Source organism: Megalops cyprinoides, chromosome 9 (genome assembly GCF_013368585.1).
Source record: "Megalops cyprinoides isolate fMegCyp1 chromosome 9, fMegCyp1.pri, whole genome shotgun sequence".
Classification (NCBI taxonomy): Eukaryota; Metazoa; Chordata; class Actinopteri; order Elopiformes; family Megalopidae; genus Megalops; species Megalops cyprinoides.
In genome coordinates this window covers 20544123-20571428 of record NC_050591.1, presented here as the reverse complement: position 1 = coordinate 20571428, position 27306 = coordinate 20544123, and the positions used below count along the sequence as shown (strand labels likewise).

At 42.4% G+C, this 27306-nt stretch overlaps 2 protein-coding genes across 2 annotated transcripts; one reads left to right on the top strand and one right to left on the bottom strand.

The window, feature by feature from the left end:
• Window positions 1-1185: 1185 nt before the first annotated feature.
• On the bottom strand, window positions 1186-16024 carry serpini1 (serpin peptidase inhibitor, clade I (neuroserpin), member 1). Its single transcript, XM_036536394.1, has 10 exons — window positions 15940-16024; window positions 15578-15638; window positions 7482-7752; window positions 6946-7176; window positions 6368-6562; window positions 3874-4078; window positions 3491-3600; window positions 2150-2236; window positions 1605-1694; window positions 1186-1405 (listed from the first exon to the last, which is right to left on the bottom strand). Exons 3-10 carry the CDS (start codon window positions 7729-7731, stop codon window positions 1329-1331), a joined length of 1245 nt encoding a protein of 414 aa, XP_036392287.1. The 5' UTR covers window positions 7732-7752; window positions 15578-15638; window positions 15940-16024; the 3' UTR covers window positions 1186-1328.
• A 75-nt stretch (window positions 16025-16099) lies between these two features.
• pdcd10a (programmed cell death 10a) lies at window positions 16100-26883 on the top strand. Its single transcript, XM_036536396.1, has 8 exons — window positions 16100-16188; window positions 19022-19208; window positions 21892-21945; window positions 22306-22423; window positions 24215-24341; window positions 24836-24914; window positions 25175-25257; window positions 26417-26883. Exons 2-8 carry the CDS (start codon window positions 19119-19121, stop codon window positions 26496-26498), a joined length of 633 nt encoding a protein of 210 aa, XP_036392289.1. The 5' UTR covers window positions 16100-16188; window positions 19022-19118; the 3' UTR covers window positions 26499-26883.
• The last annotated feature ends 423 nt before the right edge of the window (window positions 26884-27306 follow it).

Here is a 27306-nt window from a genome sequence, read left to right as displayed (position 1 = left end):
ATCTGGGCCACACGCTGCAGTTTTGTCCAGATACAGTACATTAATATAATAATTGCTATCTATTTAATAATGTTTGACATATTTTGTATTTATAATAGTCTTCAAAAACACAATTTTTCTGTTGTGCTAATGGTGCTTGGAACAATTTGATATAACTCATACAATGCATTTCAGATGAGGCCATTAGCTATATATCATGAGAAAACAAAACGCATGTTGACCTCTAACATTTGTACATGAATTTCTCCATTGCCGCATTACTCGTCATTTGAATTTGACTTTCATTTGATTAGGTAGATTCTGATCACTTGTACCTTAGCTTGGATAAATATGGCTCAGCGCATACTCTGATTGTGCAGTTCTCCAGAGTAGGAGAGCACACATACAGTGATACATACTTGCTTTCATGTACTTGAGTTTTAAAACCTTACTTAACATATTAGTCACAAAGTTCTGTACTTCAAACTAGTTTGCAAGTTGTGACAAAACCTGTGTCTGATGAAAATTAACCATTTGAGAACAATATTTACTGGCCATTGATGCTTTCAAAAATGATTATGGTTGTTCTTCACAGACAGCATAACAATCAGAGGAGCCGTTCTAATTTGAACACATTCATGTTTATTTCTGAAAAGAGTGGATAGAGCTGGTGTTTTGTCTGTACACTGATCTACACTGCCACAGAGGCCCACCCGCAATATCTCCTTGACAACCTCCCGTACACACCCTGTACACCTGTGCACCTCCACAAAATCAACAAATCATATAAGGCATATTAGTAGTTTAGCAGTATTTTAGCCATATGCTTAAAACATAAATTAAATTTAAAACAAAATTTAAAAAATTAAGATCCAGTGATTTCAATACAGAACTTCACAAATTTTGGCAATAAATATCTACTCTCATACATAACACAATAGCAAATGTACAATAAAATAAAATGCTGTGATAGTTTCATCAAAATACACACTGAGACAACCAGTGTCCTGCGCTGTAACACTGCAGGATGGAGGGATAGGGGAAGGTTGCTCTGAAGAGGCTATGTGGGATATAGGTGTTATTTAAAGGGAATATATTGGGTTTATGTGTTCTGTCAAGGGGGTATATGGGGTACATGTGTTATTTAAAGGGAATATGGGGAATATGTGTTCCATATTTCTCCTTGCTTCCAGTCTCCATTGCCTCTTATATATATTTACAACTGTCCTGGTGGTTTTAAGCTTCCAGTATCAAAACACAGACCCTATATAGGTTATAAAAACACGGCAAATGACAGGAGAGAAATTTTTTCATGAGATGTTCCACGTGCACTGACAGCATGAATAGAGTTACACTGCATCAAAGTCGTGGTCATTGGAGTCAATAACCTCGGGATTCATGACTCTTCCCATGAACACAATGGACCCTGGAGAGGAATAAAAGCACAATGAGGAATTCACTGACTATCAAAGTAATGTGAAATTCCCCTTTGCTCCACACACAAACACAGACAGCCAGACAGACACACACACAGCAAACACATGTATCCCAAGGTGCATGCGCCCATCACTATAACAGGATTAAAGAGACTCTGTGAAAATGCAGATGTGTATCAGAGCTTTCACCTGTCTTCCTGTTTCTGATGAGAAAGAAGAAGGGGTGGTCAGCCATGACCTGTGGATACAGCACCAGTGTCCTGGTAAGTGCAATCATTCCTGCAGGGGAAAAAATGTCAGAATAACATCAAAATTATGTAAAAAAAAAATAACACTCATAATAAAACTGTACAAAATAAAGGGTTGGGGAACTTTTATCAATCAACAGAAGGTGGCACTGTAAGCATTTGTGCCTGTCTGCAAATGAATTTTTGGCTCAAAGCCCTCCCAAGCGCAGAAACAGTAAATGCAACCTGAACAAACAGAGCTGAAAGCAATGGAAAGAACAGAGAGGAAAAAACAGAGACAGAAGGAGCGAGAGGGAGATGGACAGAGAGTTAGATCGATAGACAGATAGGTAGATAGATAGATAGATCTATCTAGACATCTAGACAGATAGCTAGATAGATAGATAGATAGAGAGAGAGAGAGAGAGAGAGAGAGAGAGAGAGAGAGAGAGAGACTATTGAAGGGGAATCCACCTATGGATTTCTCCAGAGGAGAAGACATTTCACCTGATCCAGCTGCTCCCTCCACCCCCTCCTCAGTCACCTCCAAGTATGCCTTCTGCACTGCCTTCCCAATGAAAAGGTCCTTCCCATCTGCAAGGCAAGGACACTGTTGTATAAACAGGGAGCACTCTAGAAGGAAGGCAGTGAGAATCAAGAGTGGCATGCCGGGCCGCTCTAATAGATTCTCTCAGAGTGGTAATTAATACAGCTGGCAAGAGGCATGCATGCAAATGACTCATACAAGGTGGCTGTCAATCGATTTGCTCAGGTGGTGAGAGAGACACCTCAAAACCAGCCAGGGACAGAAAAAAAAAGGAATTTCTACTGAGAATTGATCGTTTTTATTAAATGTGTCCCAAGACACCAAAAGCTTTGTAATGAAAATTACAGCTGTACTTCACACCATGACAGACTTATGACCATTTAAACCTGGCCATCTGCCGATACATAGGACAGGTGTTTGAGCCAATTAGTGTTTATTAAATAAGGTCCTGCCCTCCTCTTTAGTTACAACATTTATAGTATTTACATCACTGTGGCTCTCTTAATGGCATAGCAGATGCCAGAGAAGAAAAGAGGTTTTAAGCTTTCTTCAACACATTTTGCTTTTGTGCTGCAGCTACATTTAAAACAGAAAAAAATTGTACTCCCATTTTACTTTTTGTACTGTTTTCAAGCGAACCTTTACATTTTTTTTTCAAAAATGTAGGTAGGAAAATGACAAGCAACCTGCTCTTACAAGAATCTCTAAAATTTGAAAAATATTATTTCAACTAAAATGTACTGCAGATTTATTTTGTTGTCCCTGGTCACAATTTTATTCACAGATTCTGTGTACTTACAATAGCTTGTGTTAATTATCCATTTATGCAACAGGACATTTACTGACTATATTGAGCCTTTTCGAGCCTATATACGTGACTTACAAGAGCAGTGCCCCCATCTGGAGATCAAGCCCTCAAGTTGAGTTTACCATTATGCCACACTGCTGCTCCAAATAGACGAATACTCGTAGTTATGACACATTTTGTCAGATGAAGTCAACCCATCGCTATTAATAGCGTGGCGCTCCACTCCTACAGCACAGCTGGGCACGCAGGAGCTTGGAGAAAGGCGCACTGCCCAGGCACTGACTCACAACAGGAAACTAACTGTGAAAGTGGTAGGAGAGCGCTTCCTGTTAATTACCAATCAGTCACTGCAGGCATGGGTCAGCCAAAGTCCAGAGCGCTGCAGACTCTTATCAGCGTGACACAGCCTGGCAAAGGACAGACAGTGTGTGGTGGTGGGCGTGTCCCGTGTGTGACAGGAGCTGCGCAGAGGTGTCAGCGGGAGACGACTTACCTGCCATCTCACCTGCCATTGCCGACAGGTCGGCGTCCTTGGTGAAAATGTTCTTGATGCCTAGCTCCTGAAGAGTTTCCCTCAGATCGATCCTCTGCTCCACTTTGAATCTGTAAAACCATGACAGGACTCAGGCTATGGAGAAGTGGTGGAGGGGGGGGTGGGGGCATTCAGTCTAGCTGCTTTGGCTCTTTGCCTTATGTCATTCCTTCACAATGTGCTTTGCTAATTTCATACGGCACCAAATCTGTGATTCATAAGAATAAGTAAGTGCAAGTCAAAGTGCCACAACAGTTACAATGATTGTCCCTGTATATAGGATGGTGTGGTGTGAATAAGCGCTACACTACATTACACTAGGGAGATACCTGCTGTGGTCTCACCTGGGTAGGTACACCTCCACCTTCTGTCTCTTGACATTGTTGGCCCAGTCCTCCAGGAGCTGGGCCTTAATGATTGGTTCCAGAGCCGCAAGGGGCACTTCCTGACGGGGCAGAACGATCATCATGCTCATGTCCTCGCCCTCGTAGGGCATCTCCAGCACCTGATACACCCCGCCCGCCTCTGTGGAGCCATCGCTGAACTCACCTATACAGAGAGACGGGAGTAACACATGAGGGGTAACAGTACAGGGAGAGCTAGCCACAAAACAGTGCTGTGGACAGGAGAGCTAAGACAACGCCACACTCTTGGTGTCTGGAGCGGCATCTTCTCTGTGTAGAGAGTGCAGACGGAGCAACAGTGCATTATGGGTATGAGATTTCTGAAGGACATGGCCCATGCCTTTTCGCTTAGACTTGTCCATTAAGACTGACAGTATCGCCATAGTAACAACGAACATGCTGACAAACCATGGACAGAAAGATGAGCCAATGCGCATTCTGTCTCCACTGCGTTTTCCCTGCTTTGGGTTTGTAACCAATCATAGGCTTGAGAGTGTGTGTGTGTGTGTGTGTGTATATGTATGTGCAAGTGCTGTAACACCACTAGAGAATGCAAGAGGGGTAAAACTGCTGAAGAAGCAGTGCAGTAGAAGTGCGTCTTCAAATTTTAATGGTTCTGAGTCATAATTTCAAGATTTTCATTCAGTCACCTCCTTAGAGGTTTTCTCTCTTTTCCTACTGAGTGGTATACTTGTGAACTGCTTCACTTATATCAGATCTAAGTATAAAGTAAATACATTGCTACATATACTGCAGAGAGAGAACTACAGTGCATTCACAGAGCCATACTTTGGGCTGCTGTACTAGAGTGTGCTATAATGCAGCACTAATGGGAGAGAAAGAGGAGAAAGAGAAAGGAGACAGAGGATGCAAGAGACAGACAACAGGGAAGGGTAATGAGAAAGATCTCAGACAGACAGGGTAGTAACCCTAAATACGCAAGACCCACCTGTCTGTTGATGACAAACTAACATGGCCCTGCGCACTAATCAAACACTGCAGACCCGGGGACTGGATTCAATTGATGCAATTGCAATTTCGGGATAGAGTTACTTAGCTATATCAAGTTTGAAGTGTTTGTTGATGTCAGGTTTTGATTTAGCTGCAATTTGCTTTCCGCCACTGGCCATCACTCAGCTGACCTCATATCAGCTACTTACTCCCTCTTGGCCAGCATCAGTCCATCTGCTCAGATGTGCTAATCTGATCCAAGGCCTACACCTACACAAAGCCAAACTCAGACATACTGCTGACTCAGCTGAGCCCAGATTGGCTAATTCTCAGCAATGCCAATTTCAGTCTTGATCCCAAATTCTCAGCAATGCCAATTTCAGTCTTGATCCCATTGCTTTCTTTTCTTCTCCTAGGGTTCACAGAGAGTGTAATCACAAAATTAAACACTAAACACCAATGATAAACAAGAAAGTAATATTTAAACTGAAAGAACAAGTCCATTTATTCATAATGACAAGAAGTGAATTCTATTCTGTGATCTGGTCACCAATTAATTATATATTATCAGGGTGATTTGTGCCTTTATGTTCTGGGATCTGACTGGGACATTCGTGGTTTGGGAGCGTTGGATGGTGACAGTGATTTTGCAGGGAGCTATCTTGTAATTCACAAAATATCTGATAAATAATGTCTGATTGGAATGTCTGTGGTGTAAAGGGGGAGATTACTTTAAAGGATGCGAGGAGAGTGGTCTAAATGGGACATTTGGGATGTGTGTGGACTGTTGGGAGTGTGACGAGGGCATTCAGGGACGACAGTCACACTGAGAAACCTACAGTGGTAGAGGCCTGGGGGAACTACTTCTTAAGCTCAGGGACTGGAGCTTTGAAAAAAACAGCTTTGTCTCCTGCAGCAAAGTATTGACCCAGTATTTATCCATTCCCTCTCTCTATCTCCCTCTCTCTCTGTCTCTCTGTTTAACTCGAGCATAAAACTGCACTTTCACCCCAACTGCCTTGATGCAATGATCCCAGAACTTGCCCCCATCTATAATAACGCTTTGCCAAAATGGTTACAAGCAGCGAAAAACTCAAATGTTGTAGGAACAATTTTCACAGTGTTTCTGGCCACGATTAACAGTTTCCAATATAGTAAACATGGGGAATTGTTGGGATGGTGTCTACCACAATTAAGGCCTTTTTTCTCAAGCTATGCAGATTGGTTTTGGCTCCTCTTTATGTTACAAAGTTTATTTTTGGCACACATCTTTAACTTGAGTGATTTACTTTACATTTTATACAAATCTTCTTTGTGCACATGCAGATTTTTAGGAGGAATTAAAGCCACAGCCTCATTCTAAGACTTAGTTCAATATTCATGTTGTGGGGGATTCAAGCTCACAAACCTTTGGTGGTAAGACTCAAACCCCCAATCACAAGCCCCTGCTCCACACCTGTGCTTCCCCACACAAAGCACCCACCATAGTAGAAGTCTCCCTGCTGGTACATCATGAGTGTCTGGACCTCACTGCCGTCATCTTTGCTGAAGGAGAAGGTCCGGGTGTTTTCGGGTCGGAACTGGTTCTTCCAGCTGCCCCGGAAGTAGATTGCGTTGACCAGAGTCAGGCGCGTCACGCTGCTGAAGTCATCCGCAGACAGCAGGTCTCGAATTTTACCTGTCCTCAAACGTACGCAGTCATTGTTGGGGGATTTCATGCACAATGGTTTGGCATAGGACTCTCAAAATAAAGTCACTGTCACTGACTGTAAGCAAATTGTTCTGACTGTGGCACATCTGTTTTGCAAAATTTTTCATACTCCTAAGTTTTTAAAGTTTAGGGACCAGAATGAATCTAACAGAGTTCTTCTTTGTTCTGAGTTTTTACAAAGAACTTAATAATAAAAATAATACAAAAATGTCCTGAAACACCAGGCAGATTCTGTGTATTCACTAATGAAATAATGTAACGTGTGATTCAGTTTCAGCACAGGACTGGCAGTGGAATCACACAATAATGAAAATTCACACAAATCTATTAATGGCTGCAGCCCCACTCACTCTCAGTGTGGTTCTCCACCCAAGTGTTGATATGTTCGGCCACGGCAGTGGACTCGCTGAAGTCCACTGTCTCGATCTCTGCCCGGAAGTACTTCTTCATGAGCTGGATGAAGTCGGGGTTGAAGTGCACGCCGGTCTGCAGGAAGAGGGAGTTGGCCAGCTTGACCACGTTCTGTGTTTCATCGGCAGACATGGCCTGCGTCAGGTTCCTCAACAGGGAGAACTCATCACCTGGTCCAGGCAAGGAGGAGAGCAGGGTCAAGGGTCAGAAGGTGGGGGAGGGGAGATGCACAGGCATGGGCTGAGAGAGCGGTGGACAGGTAAATAATGTGTGAGTCTCGGAGGGGTAAAGGACTGCTAGACACAGACAGATCCATGAGCAGGTAGGTGTACAGATATGGATGGATAAGTAGATCAAGAAATTAGTGAATAAATGGACGGATGGACAGATCAGGACTGGAACAGAGGACAGATGTGAATAGGCAACACAGGGAAACTAATGTAATGGCAGATTGGAGCACTGTCTCTGCTCTCACCTGCTCTGAGGTGGCTGTAGCCCACTGCCTGTCGAATCTCATTCAGCGTGGCTCCCCGAGCCCCGAGCTCCACCATGCCCAGGGCCACAGCCACACTCAGTGGGGAGAAGATGATGTTGTCCTCTCCCCCTGTGGACTGCAGCTGGTGGTAGAGTCTCACTGAGAACTCCGCTGTGATGTCCTCCGGAATGTCTGCCGCCCAGCAGGGCACCTGCATCAGGAGCAGCGGCAGAACCCCGAGAATCAGCATCACGCAGGAGGGCTCCAAGAGCTGCAAGACAGGGGAGGGAGGAAGAGAGGGAGGAAGGGAGCAGGTGTGGGAGAGGTAGAGAGAAGAAGGAGGGAAGCAGAACAGAAAACAGGTGAAAACAGATGACCTCTCTGCTACTCACGACAACAGTCACAGATGCAAGTCACATGGGCAATCATTATGACATGCTGTTTAGCACCATTTCTGTTACAAAATGACTTGATATACATTAGAATTATTCATGGTATACTGACTGTTATACTTTAATGATTGTTTTCTCTTGAGAGATGTGTTTTTTCCTTCAGACCTATGTGGTGTGACTACACTGGGCCCACACAACAAGTATATCCCAAATGACTGAGCAGTGATGCTGTCCCTCAATGCCGGGACACACGCTCAGATTCGGGGTTGACATTTTTGGGCACCTCCCGCTGCCACTCTGCCGCCACTGCCCTTTTCACTATGGCTGCACATCCCTCTGCCTGTGCTGTTGCCTAGCAACGCTGTTTTCGCACAAACAAAGAAAACATGATCGTGTGCAATGTGTTTAAAGCCACACCGAAAGATGCATGATGGGACAAACAACAGAAAGAGAGATATGAAGAGGTATATATGTAGGGAGAGAGAACGAGAGTGAGAGGGGGAGAGAGAGAGGGAAAGAGAACAACAGGCTAAGAGACAGAAAGATTCACAGAAAGACAGAGACAGATAGTGACAGAGAGAGATACACGCAAAAGAGGTGAAAAGAAAAACTGAGAAAGAGGGAAAGCCAGAGACACAGAGACAGGGTGAGAGAGACTGAGAGACAGAGTGAGAGAGCCCGAGAGAGCCCTGCCTGCCTCTGTTTTCCACTGTATTGTCATGGTGATGCTGCAGCAGGGCTGTGTCCTGTATTCTCTTATATTGTTTTGAATTGCATTTAACTGTATTGTATTACATTGTATTTTGTGTGATTGCATGCTTGAATGCATTTGTAGGTAAGAGCTTGAGTGACCCCCCCCCCCCCCACCCCCCCATCTCCCAAGTCCTTCACAGGTGATGCATGTAATGGCACAAGGTTCGAACACCCTGTTCTCCTATGGCAGACGGGAACAGCTTAATTCTCAGAACATGCCAGAAACATACTGGATCTGGCAGGATTATCAGGTTCAAGAATTCTTTGTGTCCGACTCTGCACACGCACACAGTGTCCGATCGTGGTCACGCGTGCATGCATGCCACCATTTGGTAATTCTAATCTCTTTTCCATGGCTTTCATCCAGACAGAAAACAGACTCTCGGTTGTGAATGCGGAGAGCGATCAAGGCAGGGAAGAGAAGTACACCCGAAAACAAAAATCCTGCCTGACCTTTTAGGATGCGGTTCCTCTGTTCTTTAAAGGAGCTGCTGTCTGTAGGGGAAAACCCCGCCACTGACTGCTATACACATTAAGTCATCATCTACCTGCTCTGGACTGCAGTGCATCTGAGCGTTCAGTGGAAACAACAACAACAAAATTGAACAACAGCTAATGGGAACTTTTACTTCCCCCCCCCAACCAGGTAAGCTCCAAGGAGGAATGATCTCAGAATTTTCCCATCACCACAAATAACGCCATCACCCTGGCTGACAGGCAATGTTCACAGAACATTCTTGTAATGTTGCAGGAATGTTACAATGTCACTGTAATGACTGAAACATGTTTATGTCAATATCAATTCATTCATGAAAAAATACAGGCACAGGAAGAGGGACCAAGCATCCTGCATCCACAGGAAATCCCACATTCCCCTCTATTTCTTAACAAAAAACAAATAAACAAACAAACAAAATGCACTGCAGCACTGGCAGATTTTAATCATCAGGAGCAGAACAGACACGACCTCAAACTCTTCCCTCCTCACCGTGACCCCTTGACCTCTTTCGTCACGTTACCATGGCGACGCCTGTCCTTGTGGATTCCCCCTCTCTCCCCGTGGGGATTCAACCCGAATGCGTGATCGAAAGTTTGCGGCACGGAACAGAAAATCGAAAGAGCTGCGCTCTCAGCATTCCGGGGCCTTGGCGGCTGGAGGAGGCTTTGAAAGCTACAGTACACAGCGTTTTGCCTCTTCAGACTCTCCCCATTTAAAACACTTGCTCCAGTTCTGTCACGGTCTCGCAGAAGTCTCCTCGCCTGCATCAAACAGCACTTCAGAAACTCTGCAGAGTAAGTCTTTTTAAAAGTGGGTTGAACGCTTCCACCTCTGCTCTTCTTTCACACTGAGATAGCACATTCTGGTCCTTATTGAAACTATAAATGGCATTGAGCTCCCACCAAAACTTTAGCATTGCCAGCTATGTACTTCTCTGCTCTAATGGCAAGTTACATAACCATAACACTCAGGTAGGTGTCTGCACTCTATGAGGTGGAAAGTAAGTTCTTCCATAAAGTGGTAGAAGACCCCATTTTTTACATTTAGAACCCCCACACAATGTCTCCAATGTCTTTACAGCAGAGACACCACATTCAACAGCGCAGCACTCCAGACCTCAAGCCAAAATGTAGCCGAAGAATCACAACGATAAGGGTGGGATTTTCTGTGAAAACAAAGAAGAGACACGCCCAGCGGGTGCCCCTGTGTTGCCTCTGCTGACCCGCACACACGCCTGCACAGAGCCCTTCTGCAGTGCTGCTGCAGCCCGAGCAGTCAGTCGAGCTGTGCTCCACCTGCTCCGATTCCATTCATCAGATGGAATACCCTAGATAATGCAGCACTGCTACGGGCTCATCTCTGAGATCTGATCCTCCTAACTCAGCACTGCACCCGCTGCAGTGCAGAATTCGGGAGATACGAGGGGAGGGTGGGAGGAGTGATCGGCTGAGAGGGTAGGGAAATTGAGAGACTTGGGGAGGGGTGGCAGGGTTGGGCGCATGATGAGAAGGGTAAGAGGGGTCAGGTACAGGAGAGAGCAATACGGAGAGATGAGAAAGGGGTGTGAGAGAGGAGAAAACATGAAGTGGCGTTAAAGAACGGAGAGAGCAGACTTTAAAAGCATTTCTGCCCACATGCATACATCATCAGCCTGATAGTGAGAAAGCCAGCCATCACAAGCTCTGACATGGCTTGGGGATATGGGGAGGTGTGTAACACAACGGACACTGAGGCCCAGCCATAAAACCACAAAAAAGACTAAAAAGAGATGCGTCATTTTCTGTTCCCATGCTGTGATTTTGAACTGAACTGAACCATTTCCAAAAAAATCAGCCCTCAAACCCCTGTGCACACAAATCACACAGTAAAAGCCTACCTGGTCTGCATGTGTCATTGTATTAGAAATATGATGCTAATCTCTGTGAGAGGCCCTGTATCGCTTCATTCTGATCACAGCAACTAAGCTTGCTTCTTCAGATTTTGCTCTCAGTGTCACTTGAAAGTCATTCTCCTTCTGACGTCTCTCTTTCAAGATCTCCGCCTTGCTCGCCTTCTCGGGGGCGAAGATAAGCTGAATTCAGCTTGTTGTTCAGAGCGTCTCTTCATTAAAATGTGAATCGAGTAGTCCTTGCTTTGTCTTTCACATTTTCAAAGAGGGGATGGAAATATCATGCCTGTGACTAGAATGACTGGAATCTTCAATTTGTGTGTCCTTCAGAGTGTTGTCTACCAGATTAAGACACACAAGTGGCCTCTGAAGAGGGTGGGAAGGTGGGATTGGGATGCCTGGGACAGAGGTCGATGCGCTTCGGTGCACTCCGATCCTCCTCCCATGAGCCCTCAATAACACTGGTATAAGGAAAGGTAGGAAGCAACGCGACCTCCGAGATCCCTGAGGATCTACATGTGCTTCTGGATATAATTCCCCACATCTGTCACTCACAATGTATATAATTTATTTATAGACTGCAGTCATTTCTGAACAGAGATCCATTGCCACAAAAGACACTGAGCAAATCGCCACCACTGGTGCTGCCGCCACCACCATCCTGTCTGACGTGTGTTCTCTCAGTGCTCTTACAATCTTGCAAGTGTGATGTTTCACTGTTTACACGGGTATCCTAGGAAGTGCTTTCAGGTCCCTGCCATCCTGGAGCCTGGATTCTTGATTGGCAGCTGTCAAACCACCCACTTGCAACTCCCTGACAACACACATCCTGTGGAATATCTTGCTCATTGAGAGCCCTTCAGGCTGGCCCTGAACATTGCAGAATTACATCTTCTCGTATTGTGCTGCAATAAATCCTGGCCTGTACTTGTCACCTCATCTTGCAGGTTTTACATACCTCAGCATAGGATTTACCTTCCAAACTGCATGGACAAATCCTGGTTTAGTACAAACATCATGATTACTTGCAGGTGCAAAGTGTTTATGAGTGAACATATTTCTGTATGTATGTATGTGGTGTGTGTGTGCGTGTGTGTGTGTGCCAGTGCTCATGTGTGCCTGTGTGTGTTTACGCTTGTGTCAACACTAGGAATTCAGATAGAAGTGGTAATACTTTCATATCATTGGCATTTCATCCTCCCCTCCAGCTATGCATTTCCATCTTCATTACAGCACACTCACAGACTGGAATCAGCCCTCACACTCTGTCTGGAATCTCTGAACAGCAAGCAGCAAAATGGGCCAGAGGTTTCTTTATTCATGGAATATGACAATGTGCTCAACCTATGGGAGCTGCACGATAGGGTGGGGAAGAACACAGGCAGCGTGCGAATGCAGTGTGAAAGCCAGGAGAATAACAACCAGCCTGAGACAGAGAAGAAAGCCCATTACAGCTTCCTCGCCTCAAAGTCAATTTAAAATGATGGAAATAAACCGGTCTCCGTCTTCTTGGCTGAACCTGTTCTGTGCCATACATCATTTTGAGCACGAATCTGGGTAATGGCTTAAATATGCACCCTGTAGACTTTAAACTTAATTGAGGAGCAATCAATATTAACCAGCTTTGGAGACTTGTTTATGCAGGTCGTCACCTCAGATCTCTCCTCTGCAGGATCATTCTGCGATTCTTACAGGACATGCAGTGTACAGACTTGCCACTCATCATTTTGATTTCCAATTTTCAGGCGCTGTGTACAGTAATTGTTTGATTAACAATATGAACGGCATAATTAAGACTACAGATCCACAGTGGAATGAATTGAATTGGTCTGGTATATGATGAATCCTGTTTTTTTTTGTTAGCCGAAGATTTATAAAGGGGAAGAAGAAACGGGTAAGGCCTGCCTTCTCCTGATCCATGGCCATAAAAAAGCATGAATGAAAAAATTGCACACTATTTCTTCACTGTCAATTCCATGCAGAGTCAAGCATGGTCAATTTCAGCCTCATAAATGCACCCCATGTTTCTGTGGAAAAATGTCCTATTGCATTTGTCTGTGACATCAGTTTTCAGGACATACACATAGAGAACAAGTTTTGTTTGTTTTTAGTTTACTACTTATTGTTATGCATCTGTGTCAAGTTTTTTTTCTTATGTATTGTAGGGAGGTTTTCCCATGCCATGAATAATAAAATACCAAATAAATAATTCACTAAATGTGCTCTCCTCTTTTGTAAATGAAATCTAGTGTCATGCGAGCTTCTACAGGAATCCCAGGAAACTTTCGGCTGAAGACTAGGGGTCAACAGGTTATTAATCCCTGTTAACAGACCAACAAAGAAAGGGTCTATTCAGCTGCTCAGAGCAGAGAATGCTTTAAATACAACCACCACCCTCCGAAGCATGGAAACAAGGGCTGGTGTGCCAAGGTTACCCAAGCCCTCCTGCCCGGCATGGCTTGCATGGCCCTGAAACCCTCTCTCCCTCTAACACCACAGAGGGGCTGCACCTCAGAGATTTCACCAGTAATTGAATCTGCTTCTATTTAGATTCATTGAGTGGAATAAAAGGCTTGAAGGCTTTTAAAATGTACTAAAGAGAGAGAGAGAGAGAGAGAGAGAGAGAGAGAGAGAGAGAGAGAGGGAGAGAGAGAGACGGAGAGAGAGAGAGACTGAGGGAGGTAAAGAGGGTGTTTCAGTCCCAATCCAAAGGAAAAAAAAAAGAAAAATGGCAAAGACAAAAAAGCTGCTAAACACCAATAATATAACCTCAAGACATTTGCACATCATAGGGAAGGACAGTGATGTGAGTTGAGTTATTGTTAGAGGGATTATGTAATCAAAACAGGGGTGACTGCTATGAGATATCCCTACCAATGACTGAACCAGCCCACCCAAGTGATCAATTATTCAATCAGTATTTTTTGGGGGGAGAGGGGCAGCTCTCTCTCAGTCTTCCAGTCTGTCTTCTTTTCTCTAAGCGGGAGAAGGGGGCACCATATTCTACATCATGCAGCACTCTCTAAGGAGAGGAAAAACCCTCTCTTTAATCAGCCCCCATTAATGAGTAAATATTGATTTTGTTTATCTCTGCATGTGCGAGTGTACACGCACACACCAATATATACTTATATATTATATACTATATATACTATATATACAATGGAACTACTTTCATTTATAGAAACAAGTGTAATAGCATAGTATTAGGTATACCTTATTTCTTCTTATTACTGTCATTGGCTAGCTTCTCTCTCATAGAGAAAGGTGTGCCTTTGTTAAAGAGGGATCCTTGGAGGCAAGTCTGGCAGAACTGGAGGAATTTAATTATTGAAGTGCAATTAATGCAGTAAATCTGCACATACAAGGATGTTAGGAATGGCACCAATATTCAAAGCACTGTAGCCTATACATATACATTTGTGTGTGTGTGTTTATGTACATATATTGAGTTATGGTTTGGCAGGACATACCGTATACCTATACAGGATACATATATCATTACCACCACAACCATAGATGGAAAAATTACCACTCTCCACAGAGGACGTCAAGTGAAATGTATACATAATGCATTAGATAGCATGTCAGGAATTTCCTACCATTGGGTTTATGTTTTTTTTTCTACAATATGACAAAAATACCTGTTTTCTTGCTCATACAGTGTCCATCATGATTTCTGTCATGTCTCATATTAATAATATCCTATCTATTTTTACGTTATTTTAATATCAGATACTCTTGCATCTTAGTATAATGCACTTAAAATTAACCACTACTCCACAAATACCACAAAACAAGCGTATACCACAAATGATTAATTGTTCTCAGTTGATGAAATAGATAACCACTGGTTTAGGGTGTCCGGACTCACGCCTATTATTACAGAAAATGTGAGGCACACGACAACTTCACACGATTGGATTATATATATATATATATATATATATATATATATATATATATATATATATATATATATATATATATATATACTGGATTTGCTATTTGTCAAACTGTATGTTCGCTTGAATCCGATTCATTAGCGATAATACAATAGCACCTTTCTCATATTTTATATATATATATATATATATATATATATATATATATATGTGTATATATATATATATATATATATATATATATATATATATATATATATATATATATATATATATAATCCAATGTAAAACGGAATAGTGGGAATAATAATAATAATAATAATAATAATAATAATAATAAGACTATGCTGACTATCATTTTTGTCATTATCATTGGTATGTATGTAGTCGCAGGATCGCAAAAAATATGAAGAGAAAAAGCGCTTTACTTTTGGCTTCACTGTCAGTAACATGGTAACAGAAAATGCAATTCTGTCATATCACAGCTGGCTCTGTAGCTTTGAGGGGGGACATAACTTTGAAATATTATAATCAGTTTACACGACATGCAACATTATCACTACATTCAAAAAACGATAACAGAGACATTTGCGCTAAGTCGCCATTCATATACAACAATTATCAAACTGCCCCGTATTTATGAAGAAAAAGCTCCTTACCGAGGGGTATCGAGAGGGATGCTGTACAAACTCGTGTGGTGCCTAGTCTTCTTCGACGCCGCTGCAGGTTCAACACACAGCTAAATATTTTCACTGATGACCCTGCCTTTCTCCATCCCTATTGGTCCTTAATGCCCTACCTTAAAACCCCTTTCAAACTCGCAGCACGATGTTTTCTTTTCCAGTTTTATGATTTTATGAAATTCCTAGCTCATAAAATGTGTGCTGTGGCATTAATCAATATGAGAATCCTTATTCGAAACAAATCCCATTTATTTGATGGAATCCCGTTCCCTAATAACCATTTGATAAAAGAGGTGCTAATCAATTTTTGAAGGTCCAATAACAACAACAGAACTTACTTTCGGGACTTGTATTTCCATTGGAATGAGCTCCAATGGAAAAGTGGCCGTAGTAAAAGATCTAAAAACTACATTTCCTGATGTTACCCCGAAGCTGCGGACGCCTGTGTGGTGGCACCTGATTGGTTTGTTCACGGAAGACGTTGCCTCCCTGCGCCTCTGCTCATACAGAAAACTTCCGTCTTCGGTTAAAAAAAGAAAACACGTACACAAGAGTTTTCGAGCTTACATCAAAAACGCAAAGAGCAGGTAAGTATCAAACAATCGGTGTCAGTTTTAGCTATATATTGATTGGTTCAACTACATAGGTCGAACTTCTGCTTAAATAAATCACGATAACAGATTAGCTAGGTCGCCAGTTTAGATATTCGCATAACAAGCTCGCTAGCTCGCGTCGTCCGATCGCGGTTCGGTTCCTGGCTCTGCGATTCTTAAACAAATTTACGCCAAAGTCGATGCGTAGTTAGCTAGCTTGCCGAGTCGATTCACTAGACTTGTGGTGAAATCTCCAAGTTGGCAAATGATAGGGAAGGATCTCACGAAAGGGGGCCGCATTCGGCCTATTCTTGGTCCTAGCTAGGTAGCTGTCAGTTCTGAACTTGGTAAATTAGCTAGTTTAAGTAAGTAACTAGCTGGTGAAGTTGGCAGACCCAACGCGAGTCTTCATGCTTTCAATCATGTAGAGTCTAGGTGAGTTAACTAGTTAGATAGCTAACGTCAGTCTCAAATCTCGGGCCTCGGCTTCCAAATAGCTAGCTAGCTAGCTAACACATCACCGCTTCCAGTAATGTTACTTTCTCGTTTTATTCTGAAGCTGGAAAACACTGCTGCTTTTTCGACAGTAATGTAGCTAGCAAGCTAGTCAGTGCCCACCTGCAAAGTAGGTGGCTCAGTGGGATGTTAGGAAGTAATTTTTGGAGCAGAAAATTTCTGAAAGTAACATGCATACATATAATACAGTGTCTTATTATTGAGCGAATTAACAGCAGTCTGCTCAAGTACTTCCTGAGTCTAGCTAGCTTCGACAAGAGTAGAATCGAGTCAATATGCAATATTAATAGGTACAGATAAACGTCAGCTAGTGTTAGTCAAAGCCATATTTGAAATCAGTCGTATGGCTAGCTAGGTAGACTAATTCCTCCGCTAATATCACAGTTTGGTATCTTTTTTTTTTTTTTTTAATTCAGTGATGTTAAAGCCATTTAGCTAGCTCCCAAATGTTTACAATTTATGTTGCTGGCTTGCTAGCTAATTCTTCGTGATTCTGACAGCTCTTATAACTAGCTAGCTAGCTGACCATTAGCTAGACTAGCTACAGATTCGCCATCTAGCGACTGTCTTTGCAGCGTTAGTTAATTCGGATTTTTTCTGGCTGACTAGTTCTAATTTAACAAGTATAATTTAGCATACGGGAAGTAGGAAATCCTAGCCAGTTATCGCCTTGGCGATGCTTTTCCATTGCGCCAATATATGAAATGGTGATACGTAATTTTGGGAGGCTACCATTGAGATTAGAGTTGGCTAAGGGTTTAAATCTGACTCGGCTGTACGAAAGTGCCTGCTTGGCTACTGCAGTGACTAGTGTTTTGCTCTTCTTTATCACGCATATGTGGTTTGAGAGGTGGACGGTGGACAGTTGCACCCGTGTAGGTGCTTCAGTTTCTCTTGCATCATCTGGCATATGGAGTATTGCAGCTAACCACATTCAGGGGGTTATCAGCGGTATTATTTGGCAAATGGAGCGCACAGTAGACACAGAGGTCGCCAGTGTTCGTCAGAGTTGTAAAATTACCTCTAACGACAAGCTATTCACCACTTAATTTTAACAATGCAGTAAAGCACGCTTTGGCCGCTTAAAATAATTTCTAACAAGTGTGGTCTTTACACGGTGATATTAAGGTAATTTAGCAAGCAAGAACCTCATTTTAGTGAGTGATCTCCCCCCAACCCTCTGTAACCCCCCACACCCCTTGGGATGAAAGCCTAAGTCATTTAATCAGCTTTAAAACTGCCCTGTGTAGGCTAAGCTTCCTGCAATGGTTTGATTACTCATGTCTGTAAACAAGAGAATGTGCTATGGTCTTTAACCTTGGAGGCTAGTGGGAGTGTAACATCCATTAAACTCTTCACATTGATTTTTTTTTTTTACTTCACCCTTGATAAGGTGGGTGAATCATGGGTGGCAGTGTGATAAATATTCTTCACACATACATGGCAGTCGGAGGCTCAAGATCAAGTTTTACAACAGCAGATATGTAACCTGTCCTCTGAAGCAGATTGCCTACAGTGACGTCATGTGTTTGCAGATGATGTCATTCAGATCAGACTGGTTCAGTGATTAACTTGCCCTGCTTCTTTATTCTGAATGTGCGTTGTGATATGTTACTCGCATGTTGCTCAAAAACCCAGAGGATGAAGAATCCAGGTTCGCACCCTGCGTAGCTGACATGCCATGCTGGATAAAGAAGTTGAATTTCTCACTCATTCGGATGTCTGGATGACCAAACATCATGTATTCTTGCATTTTCAATGTTGCCCTGTTCCCCTTTGCAAGTAGATTCTAGGGATCTGTGCAGGAGTGTTGGATTAACCTCAGTCTTCATTCAAAATGCATGTTTTGTGAATAGATTGCCTGAATTTCATTTTAAGAATGTGAGTGGTCTGTGATGATGTAATCGTGAAATGGTTGTACTTCAGTAAAATATAGATAAACCCTGTGATGTTCTGTGATAAACTTGCTTGCCCCAGGGGAGGGTCACACTGCCATTCAGTGAGCATGTATCACCTTACCAAAAAAATTCAGTTTGGTCACAAGATGTGGCACTTGCTGTTCCTTAACTTGTCATTGCACATCCTTTAACACAACTCTTACATTATTGGCATGCTTGAGTTCTTTGAGACATATTTTTATATTGAACAACTGATTGTTTAAGAGAATCTTTACAAATACAAATGGGGATTTGAATCAGAACAGAAAAAAACAAAGGACATTCATAACGATATGACTGCACTGGAGTTCTTCTGGTTAAAAAAGGAAGAGACAGTACAAATGATGTTTTAGCATGAATATCTTTCTCCACAGGGATTGTCTGGGCTCTTCCTCTGCGATAATCAGCTGTGAATGAAGAGTATACTGCCTCTGTAGCACCTTCTCACCGAAAGTGGGCCTTCGGACGAGGATGACAATGGAAGAGATGAAGAATGAAGCAGAGACGACCTCGATGGTTTCCATGACACTCTACGCAGTCATGTACCCTGTTTTCAATGAGGTATGGTAACAATCACAGGGAAAGGACCGTCTGCAGGAGTTTGCAAAATGTAAACACTCATTAGCCCTGACATTGAAAACAAATAGATAGCATTAATATAAGACTGTGTAAAATTCTATTTTAAAGTATTTTGACTATGTTACAACAGTAAAAAATAAGATAGGGGGCATCAGCAGGGCTCAGATGGTTGCTTGGATGGGCAACCGGTCATCCGTTTTTCAGGGCACCCTCATCATGTTATAACATATTTTGAACAAGGGGATTCTGTATATTTTGGCTGTTTCTTAGCTATTAGCTAACAGGAAGGGAAGAACACAAATTCATAATTTTTCCATGGAGGATTTTTCCCTGTCAGAGATGTTATTTGACTGTAAATATCCTCGTATTTGCACATTTTTCTCCAATATTAGCAACGTCTGCACAAAGCTGAATTTAAGTTCAGTAGCTAGCCCGCTATCCCAAAACACAGTCAGGTTAACAAGCTAAATAAAGTGAGTTTGCTACCTATAGTAAGGTATACAGAAAAATATTAAATGTGTAGCTGGCAAGGACTTGTTTGCTTGATGACAAGACTTGAGAACAGCAAGTTGGTCATTGCAAGGCAATGAGAGGGGACACAATGGTTTATTTAAAGAGGAGTACTAGTAAAGAGCAGGGCTTGTAACCAAAAGATAGCAGGTTTGATTCCTTGCTGTGGCATTACTTGTGTTCCCTTGTGCTACGAATTTAACCCAGAATTCCCTCAGTACAAATCCAGCTGTATGAATGGATATAAAAATCTGGAACTAGTGTAAGTTGCTCTGGATAAGATGACAGTAGTGTAATTTAGTAATTTTTTTGGTTACCAAGATAGGCAAGCGGGCAACACAAAATGGTTGCCAGAACCTCTTGATTGGTATGACATGGTTGCCCCGGGCAACCGTTAAGGGTGAGCACTAGTCAGAGTTCTCTGTCTTAAGATGATGGCATCTTGCCAAGATGGCAATTGCCCTGGTATGTCTACAGAAATCAATTCTTTAAATTGTTGTCTTTTAAATTCTTCAGACAAATTAGTTATTGAGTAGCTGTAGGCTTTTTGAAAACTCAAACGCAAGATATGACAAAAGAAATTTATAAAATCAACAAAATAAAATATGAAGGCAGCTATTACAGTCTTTGTGTTTTGCAAGGGTGGCTCTAGCTTGTTGGATTGCGGTTTTCCCTTCAACTGCATAGGCATTTACTGAAGCTGGCACTAACTGCAGTTTACACACAACCAGTTGGCAATAAGTACACTTTACACAGTGGGAAAGGTAGTATGTTATACTCAGAGTTGTTGCCTTTTGGTAGAGCCTGGCTCCCTACATAAACATGAGTTCCATGTGCTCCCACAGTCTTGCAGGAAAATACATTCTTCTCTTACAGAGAGCACAAGTAAGAGAGCATTTCAAGAACGTCACATTTTGAGCTCTATGACCTTTTTAACCTGAACAGGTTAAAGCCTGTTTTCACTTATACTGTCTGACATTGACAATGCTACTAGTACATGAAATTGTGTGACTGGATAATGCTGCCTGTTAATATTGTCCATAATGGCAGTTTGGGTTCCCTTGGAGATCAGTCCATGTTGGATGTCCGATGACGATTTTTCACAGAAGTGCGTAGTCACGTGTGGACAGACTTCATCACCCTGCAGACTGTCAGGCACTGCGGACCAGCCCATCCTGCAGTGAGTCTCTCAAGCTGTGAGGAGGACTGCAGTCTCCGTCTGCTGCAGTGGTGTGTGGGTACAGGAGTGTGCTGGATAGCCAGGATGGAGGAGCGGGCGGTGGAGTGCCGTGTCCCTGAGGGGGTGAAGTTTTAGGCAGGGGGTCTCTGTGGGGGGGATGTGAGTGCGGATTCCCTGGGTGAATGAGTTGTGTGGGTAGGGAGCATGCAGGCGTGCCGAGTTCCTGGGTGCATTGTGGCATTAGTGGAAATAACTCTTAACAGTGATAATAATGAGTTGACAAGTCCCAGTGTGTGCACTCTGAGAGAAGGAGCTGTGCGTGATAATTGCTCTGCCCAGCGCCTCTGGCTTTATAATGCAAATGAGGCGGCCGTCCACTTTGATCAGGCGAGTCTGGCGTTTCAGCTTCGCAGCAATGAGCTAATCCAGGTATTAGCTTTTCCACCACGACACACACGCATACATACACAGAGCAACTCAAAGGCACACCCTCAAGCTGTTGTCTCTATTTCAGTGGGGGAAAAAAGTTAGTCAGAAACTGTAAACAAAAAGGAATCTTTCCTGTACTTGTCGTGGTCATCATGGTCATGGTTAATATACAGCGCCCGGTTGGTGCTGACGTGTTTGTTTTTTGTGCGGAACGTAGAGGCCAGTAACCTGATTGGGTGTGGGTATGGGCTTGGGCAGGGATATATGGGGTGGTTGGAGGCTGCCATCTGTGTTCCTTCATATGAGGGAATAGCCCATTTATCACTCAGCCACACTCTGCCCTACAGTCTAATGAGATTTAAGAGCTCTGTTAATTAGCTAATTCAGAGAATCTGCAGCCACCAGAGAGACTTTTTTTAAAAATGATTTTTAACCCTCTGGTGAGGTGGTTTCTGTATTCATGTCACAGCCTGTACGCATGTTTTCTGTGGATAGTATATTGAGTGCTGATGCGGTTATTTTGTGTGCTGTGTGTTTTATCTGCAGCTGGAGAGAGTGAACCTGTCTGCGGCACAGACACTGCGGGCAGCCTTCATCAAGGTAGGGCTGGGAAAGGGGCGTGTCCCTCCCCTCACGGAGGGGGTCGGTGTCTGGACCGAGATCTCAGCACGATGCTGCACTTCTCTGCACTTACGCATGTTGATTGTAGCGCCGTCTCAGCGTTTCTGCTTATTACAGCTATCGCTCAACCGAAGGAGACATTATGAGGTCTGTCTCCTGCAGACAAAGGGAGCATCATGGTGTTACTCGCTGGTCAAGAATGCTTGCTTTTCATTGTGTGTGTCTTTTAGTACAAAGACTTAATACCACAGTCTGCCTTTTGCAGGCCAGCTGTTTATTAGAATGATGATGATGGTGATGATAATTGTGGTTGGTGGTTGATTGCTCTCCCCTGGCCAGGCAGAAAAGGAGAACCCAGGCTTAACCCAGGACATAATTGTGAAGATCCTGGAGAAGAAGAACGTAGAGGTGAACTTCACAGAATCTCTGCTGCGCATGGCTGCTGATGATGTGGAAGGTGAGCTTGCAGGTTCCCTTGCCTCAGCCTTCTCTCACATCAGGACACCACCTTATTTTAGGTAGTTAGGCTCAGTGACATGTCTCAGGCACAAGGGATACTGTTTCTTGTTTGTAGCAGGGGAAATATGTAAACACCGACTTCAAACCAGGCCAGGGATGTTGGAGCCTGCAGCTTGAGTTTGTACTTACATTTACATTTACATTTATATTTTTACAGTTTCTTGTACTTGTAGTAGGATTAGGACAGTAAAGTACTTCTAGCCCCGAACGCTTGCATCTGACCCTGGAAATTGGGTGGGTCTCTGTCAGAATGGGTGCATCTAAGTCTATTGGTTATGTATTGGGTGTCCTAGAGAAGAGTGCAGTAGGGATGCGCAGTCACTGCTATTTTCTGTGAGGACATAATGGATTTTACGTGCTGACATTTACTGGTTCCCATAATGCATTTTTTTCCATCAGTCTGAAAACAAAATGCATTATGGAACCAGTGAACGTCAGCACGTCAAATCCATGATGTCCTCATAAGACACCGTTGCTATGGTTTTAGTTTACTTACACTTCTACTTCCAGCTGAACGCTAGCCTTGAGCGTGTTTATGGTAGAAACCCACACTCTCTTCTGCGTGAATGTTTCTGCTGTTAAAAACACAAGGGCACTTCTGCTCATAGATGGTGCTGTTTCATCACAAATAACAAAATAAGTGCCTGCTTTAAGTGCATTTCCCCTCTTCTTCATATTTACATTTTCCCCACCTGTGCTGTGTTTTCTGTGTCTTTAGATTTATGTTAGTAAAGAATTTATGTGTACACACAGTTTGAGTCAGAAGAATGGGAGGAATCTGTTGCCCGTGAAGTCTGAATTTAACAGTAATCTGGTGTTGTCCTTGCACCTTAATCCCAAATTATGTAATCCCTGAATGGTGGTCAGGGAGATGATGGGAAGGAGAGTGTGTGTACTCAATCCTTAGAGCAGGGGTTTCCAAATCATTTAAGCCTACAGTGCATATATTGTGTGAAGACATTTTTTTGTGACATACCCTTTATTAAAATGCAACCTAACATGTTCAAGTATGGAATTTATTTGTAGTGTACGTCTAAATAACAGCATGTATGCTAGCCAGTTCTGTATTTAGTTTGATGCTTGGAAATGTCTGAGGAAGTGGTATAACATGCTTTTCAAATAAATCGTGCCACACTCCCTAACCAGGACCCAGAATTTAGTAGCAGCTTTCTAGAGGTTGTGTGGCAGTGTCCTGTTATGATCCGCAAACTGCCTGGAGGGACTTCTGTCTCTCTGCTTTTCTGTTTAGGGGCCTGGATTTATGAAAAGATTGCAAATCAGTGCTTATATCCAGACGCCCATCTTTTTTTTATTTTTTTTTTTGTACAGAATTGTATGTGGTTACATTACTTTATGTTTATGTGCCTCGTAGTGTCCACAATAAACTAACTACCAGCGTCTTGGGATATTAGCAAAGACATCAGTTAGTTGGCTCTGGTCTTTGTGTGTAATGAGTTCAGTGTGTCATTTCCTTTGATTGCATGTGTGATTCAATAAATTGTTCAAATGCATCCACTTCAAGATGTCCAAAAGCTTTTGTGAAATGTGTCCTTTTCTCACTTAAATTCAGAAGTTTCTTTCTCAGAAGTTTAGAGGGAAAAACCCCTAGCTTGGAAGAATTAGCTGGAAACCTTTTGGGAAATAAGTATTTCACCTGCTTTAGACTTGGCAGTTTTTTAACCTGTTTCTGGTGACTGACATGATGCCTCTTTTCTGGCTGTCCCTGCAGAGTACATGATTGACAGACCGGAGCAGGAGTTCCAGGACCTGAATGAGAAAGCCCGCGCACTGAAACAGATCCTGAGCAAAATCCCAGACGAGATCAACGACAGAGTGCGCTTCCTGCAGACCATTAAGTGGGCGTCTCTCTCTTTCTTACTCTTACTCTTACACACACACACACATACAAAAGCACACACGCAAAGCCTGGGTGCGTTTACTGCTGATAATCAAGTGACCATCAACACATGCAGACACTCGTAAACAGGCATGATCCTACACAGATACTGTGTACAGGAATATTTACATGCACAGACACATACACACATAAGCGTGCTGTAATTACTCTGCATCCACACGTACAGTCGACTGAAGTTTAATTTCTTTCCCAGTTAGCTTTTTTCTATTTTTGAGTTCAGTTTTATTACTTAGTCACCCTGTATACTGTAAGCAACTTATTCTGTGAGAGAGATTTTAAATGAGCTTGCAGCAGGGGGAAAATGCATGGTAACATTTCTGTATGAAAGTATTAAGAAGTTTTCAGTTTCTGCTGGAGCTGTAGTGTGTTTACTAAGAGCGGAAGGAATGCTGGCTGCCCGGCAGTGATTGGTGTTTTAATTGGTATCCGCAGAGACATCGCCAGTGCCATAAAGGAGCTGCTGGACACTGTCAACAACGTGTTTAAGAAATATCAATATCAGAACCGCAGGGTGAGTGCCACACCAACACGCACACACACGCGCACACACACACACACACACACACACACACACCGTCTCATTAGATCATCTGCCTCCCTGCTCCCTGCTGAAACCCCTGCAGACAAGAAATCCTCTTTCCTTTTCTTTTATTGGCAATTTAAAAGAAGAAGTTTTGTGAATATTTCTCGTAATTGTGTTTCAAGTAATTTTGGCTCATAAAATGTGTTGTTTTTATCGATCTAAAGGAAGCAAACTTTCTGTCTTTCCAGGCACTCGAACACCAAAAGAAGGAATTTGTGAAATACTCCAAAAGCTTCAGCGATACCCTCAAAACGTACTTCAAAGATGGAAAGTAAGGAGGCGTCTCCATTCACAACATATGTCCTCCATGATGGGGCACTGTTCGCTGGTTTTTATCCCAGTCAAGCTCAAGTAATACGATCTTAATGGGTGGTTGATTGAGTAGATTTGCATTTACGCATCTTTCATTGTTATCTTTGAGAAATCCTTTGTGCAAGAAATGTTTGAGCTGCATGAAAAAGTATTTCTTCCACTTAGTTTTACTACTATGTGCCTTTTACAAATTAGCAATACAAATTAGTGTTAAGTTTAATTAAGATTAATTTATTTTGAAATTAATTGTTCTTGGTCTTAAAGTAATTAATTGAACAACCAATTAAGCTTTCTTGAGGGAGGCCCTGGTTTTCATTAAGGGATAGATATAAACAAAATTAGGTTGAAGGAATGCCTTCGTATTCATGTATTTATTACCACAATTACACCCCCCAGTCATACATTGTTTTAATTAAAGATTCACGGATTTGGATGGAAAATCCAGATCAGCATTCAGTTATTCTTTCAATAAAACTGATTAAGGGTGCATTTTATTTTGAATTTTAATTTGAACCTAGAACATGAATAGAACAATGATCCCTGTTCAGAAACGCAGAAGGCAACTTCGATTCAAAGGCTGGTGTTCAGTTTGGGCTCTGCATACAGGGTAGAAATTGTTCCTGCTGGCTCCACACGATCAGTGTCGCTGTAAGGGCGTGCTGCAAGAGGAACATGAGTTAAGGGTGGATTCTGTGCATCCACATTTTGGGGGCATTGATTGAACTTCTGTCCATGATCTGAAATTTTAGGCAAGGAACAGACATCATGGTGTAAAAACAGGCCTGGAAGGATTAGCGATGTGCATCAGGTGTGGTGCTTGTTTACTCTTGCATAATGAGGAAGTGTAAGTAAACTGCATCACACTGACTGCACTGGAGCCGGGTTTTGTTCTGTACTAATGATCAGTAAGAGGTGTATATAAGTGCATAATCCAAACACAAAAACGTGGCTTTCCGTACGTGAGTATGTTGAGTGAATATGGAGTTCATGGTGAAGGGAGGGAGATCAATACGTCAGTCCTTTTTCATGCACAGTCCACCAGTCCAGACCTGCCTTAAAGCGCACAGGGATCACTGATGGGTCCTCTCTTTTTTTTTTTTGTCTCCTCTCGTTTACAGGGCAATAAACGTCTTCATCAGCGCCAATAGACTGATTCACCAAACCAACTTAATACTGCAGACCTTCAAAACTGTTGCCTAGGAGCTTCTGTTGTTAGAGGTGTTTTTTTTTTTTTTTATTTGGGGTAGGATAACCTTTATATGTATAATGTAAATTTTTTTTGACTGTATAATTTATAAGTCTTGCTTCATGGGGGACAACTTGAGGCAGGGCATTTTGGATGGCATAATTGCCCAGCTTTTCTATTCATTTTACTTTTAGCATCTTAATCATGATCTCACCACAAAAGGATTCTAGCTTCACTTCTTTGCTGTAACTATTGTTCTATCAAAAAGAAAGCCAAAAGATTTTTGCGCCTTAAAACGTGTCATGTAACATTCCTAATATGAAGTGTAAATATTGGTATTCTGTTTCAGACATTCTAACTTGAATAAGAAATGCAAGTTATGTATTTAACAGATATTTGGTGGCAAATGTTCAAATAAATAGTTTACATATGTTGAAAATTTTAAATGGGTCCTTCCTGGATGTTTTGATCACTTTGTCCTCTGACTCTATCTGGTTTGTGTGCGTGTGCGTGTGTGTGTGTGAGGAGGAGATGAGGCAGGGTGGATTTCAGCAGATATTTCTGCTTTTCTTGCCCCATGGATTCTCATTCTTTATTCATTAAGTTTCAGGTATCTGATAACGAACCATTTTTCTCCCTGGTAAGGTTTCATAAAAAAAGTAAATTCATCATGCAAATCCATCACTCATTAACACATATAACACCAAGTTAAGAATCAATAAAAAAAAAAATCATTAATTACACCTTCACAAAGGATTACCTTGAACATATTCAGAGAGCAGTTTGTATAAATAGATGTGTTCCCTCTGCGTATTTAAAGGG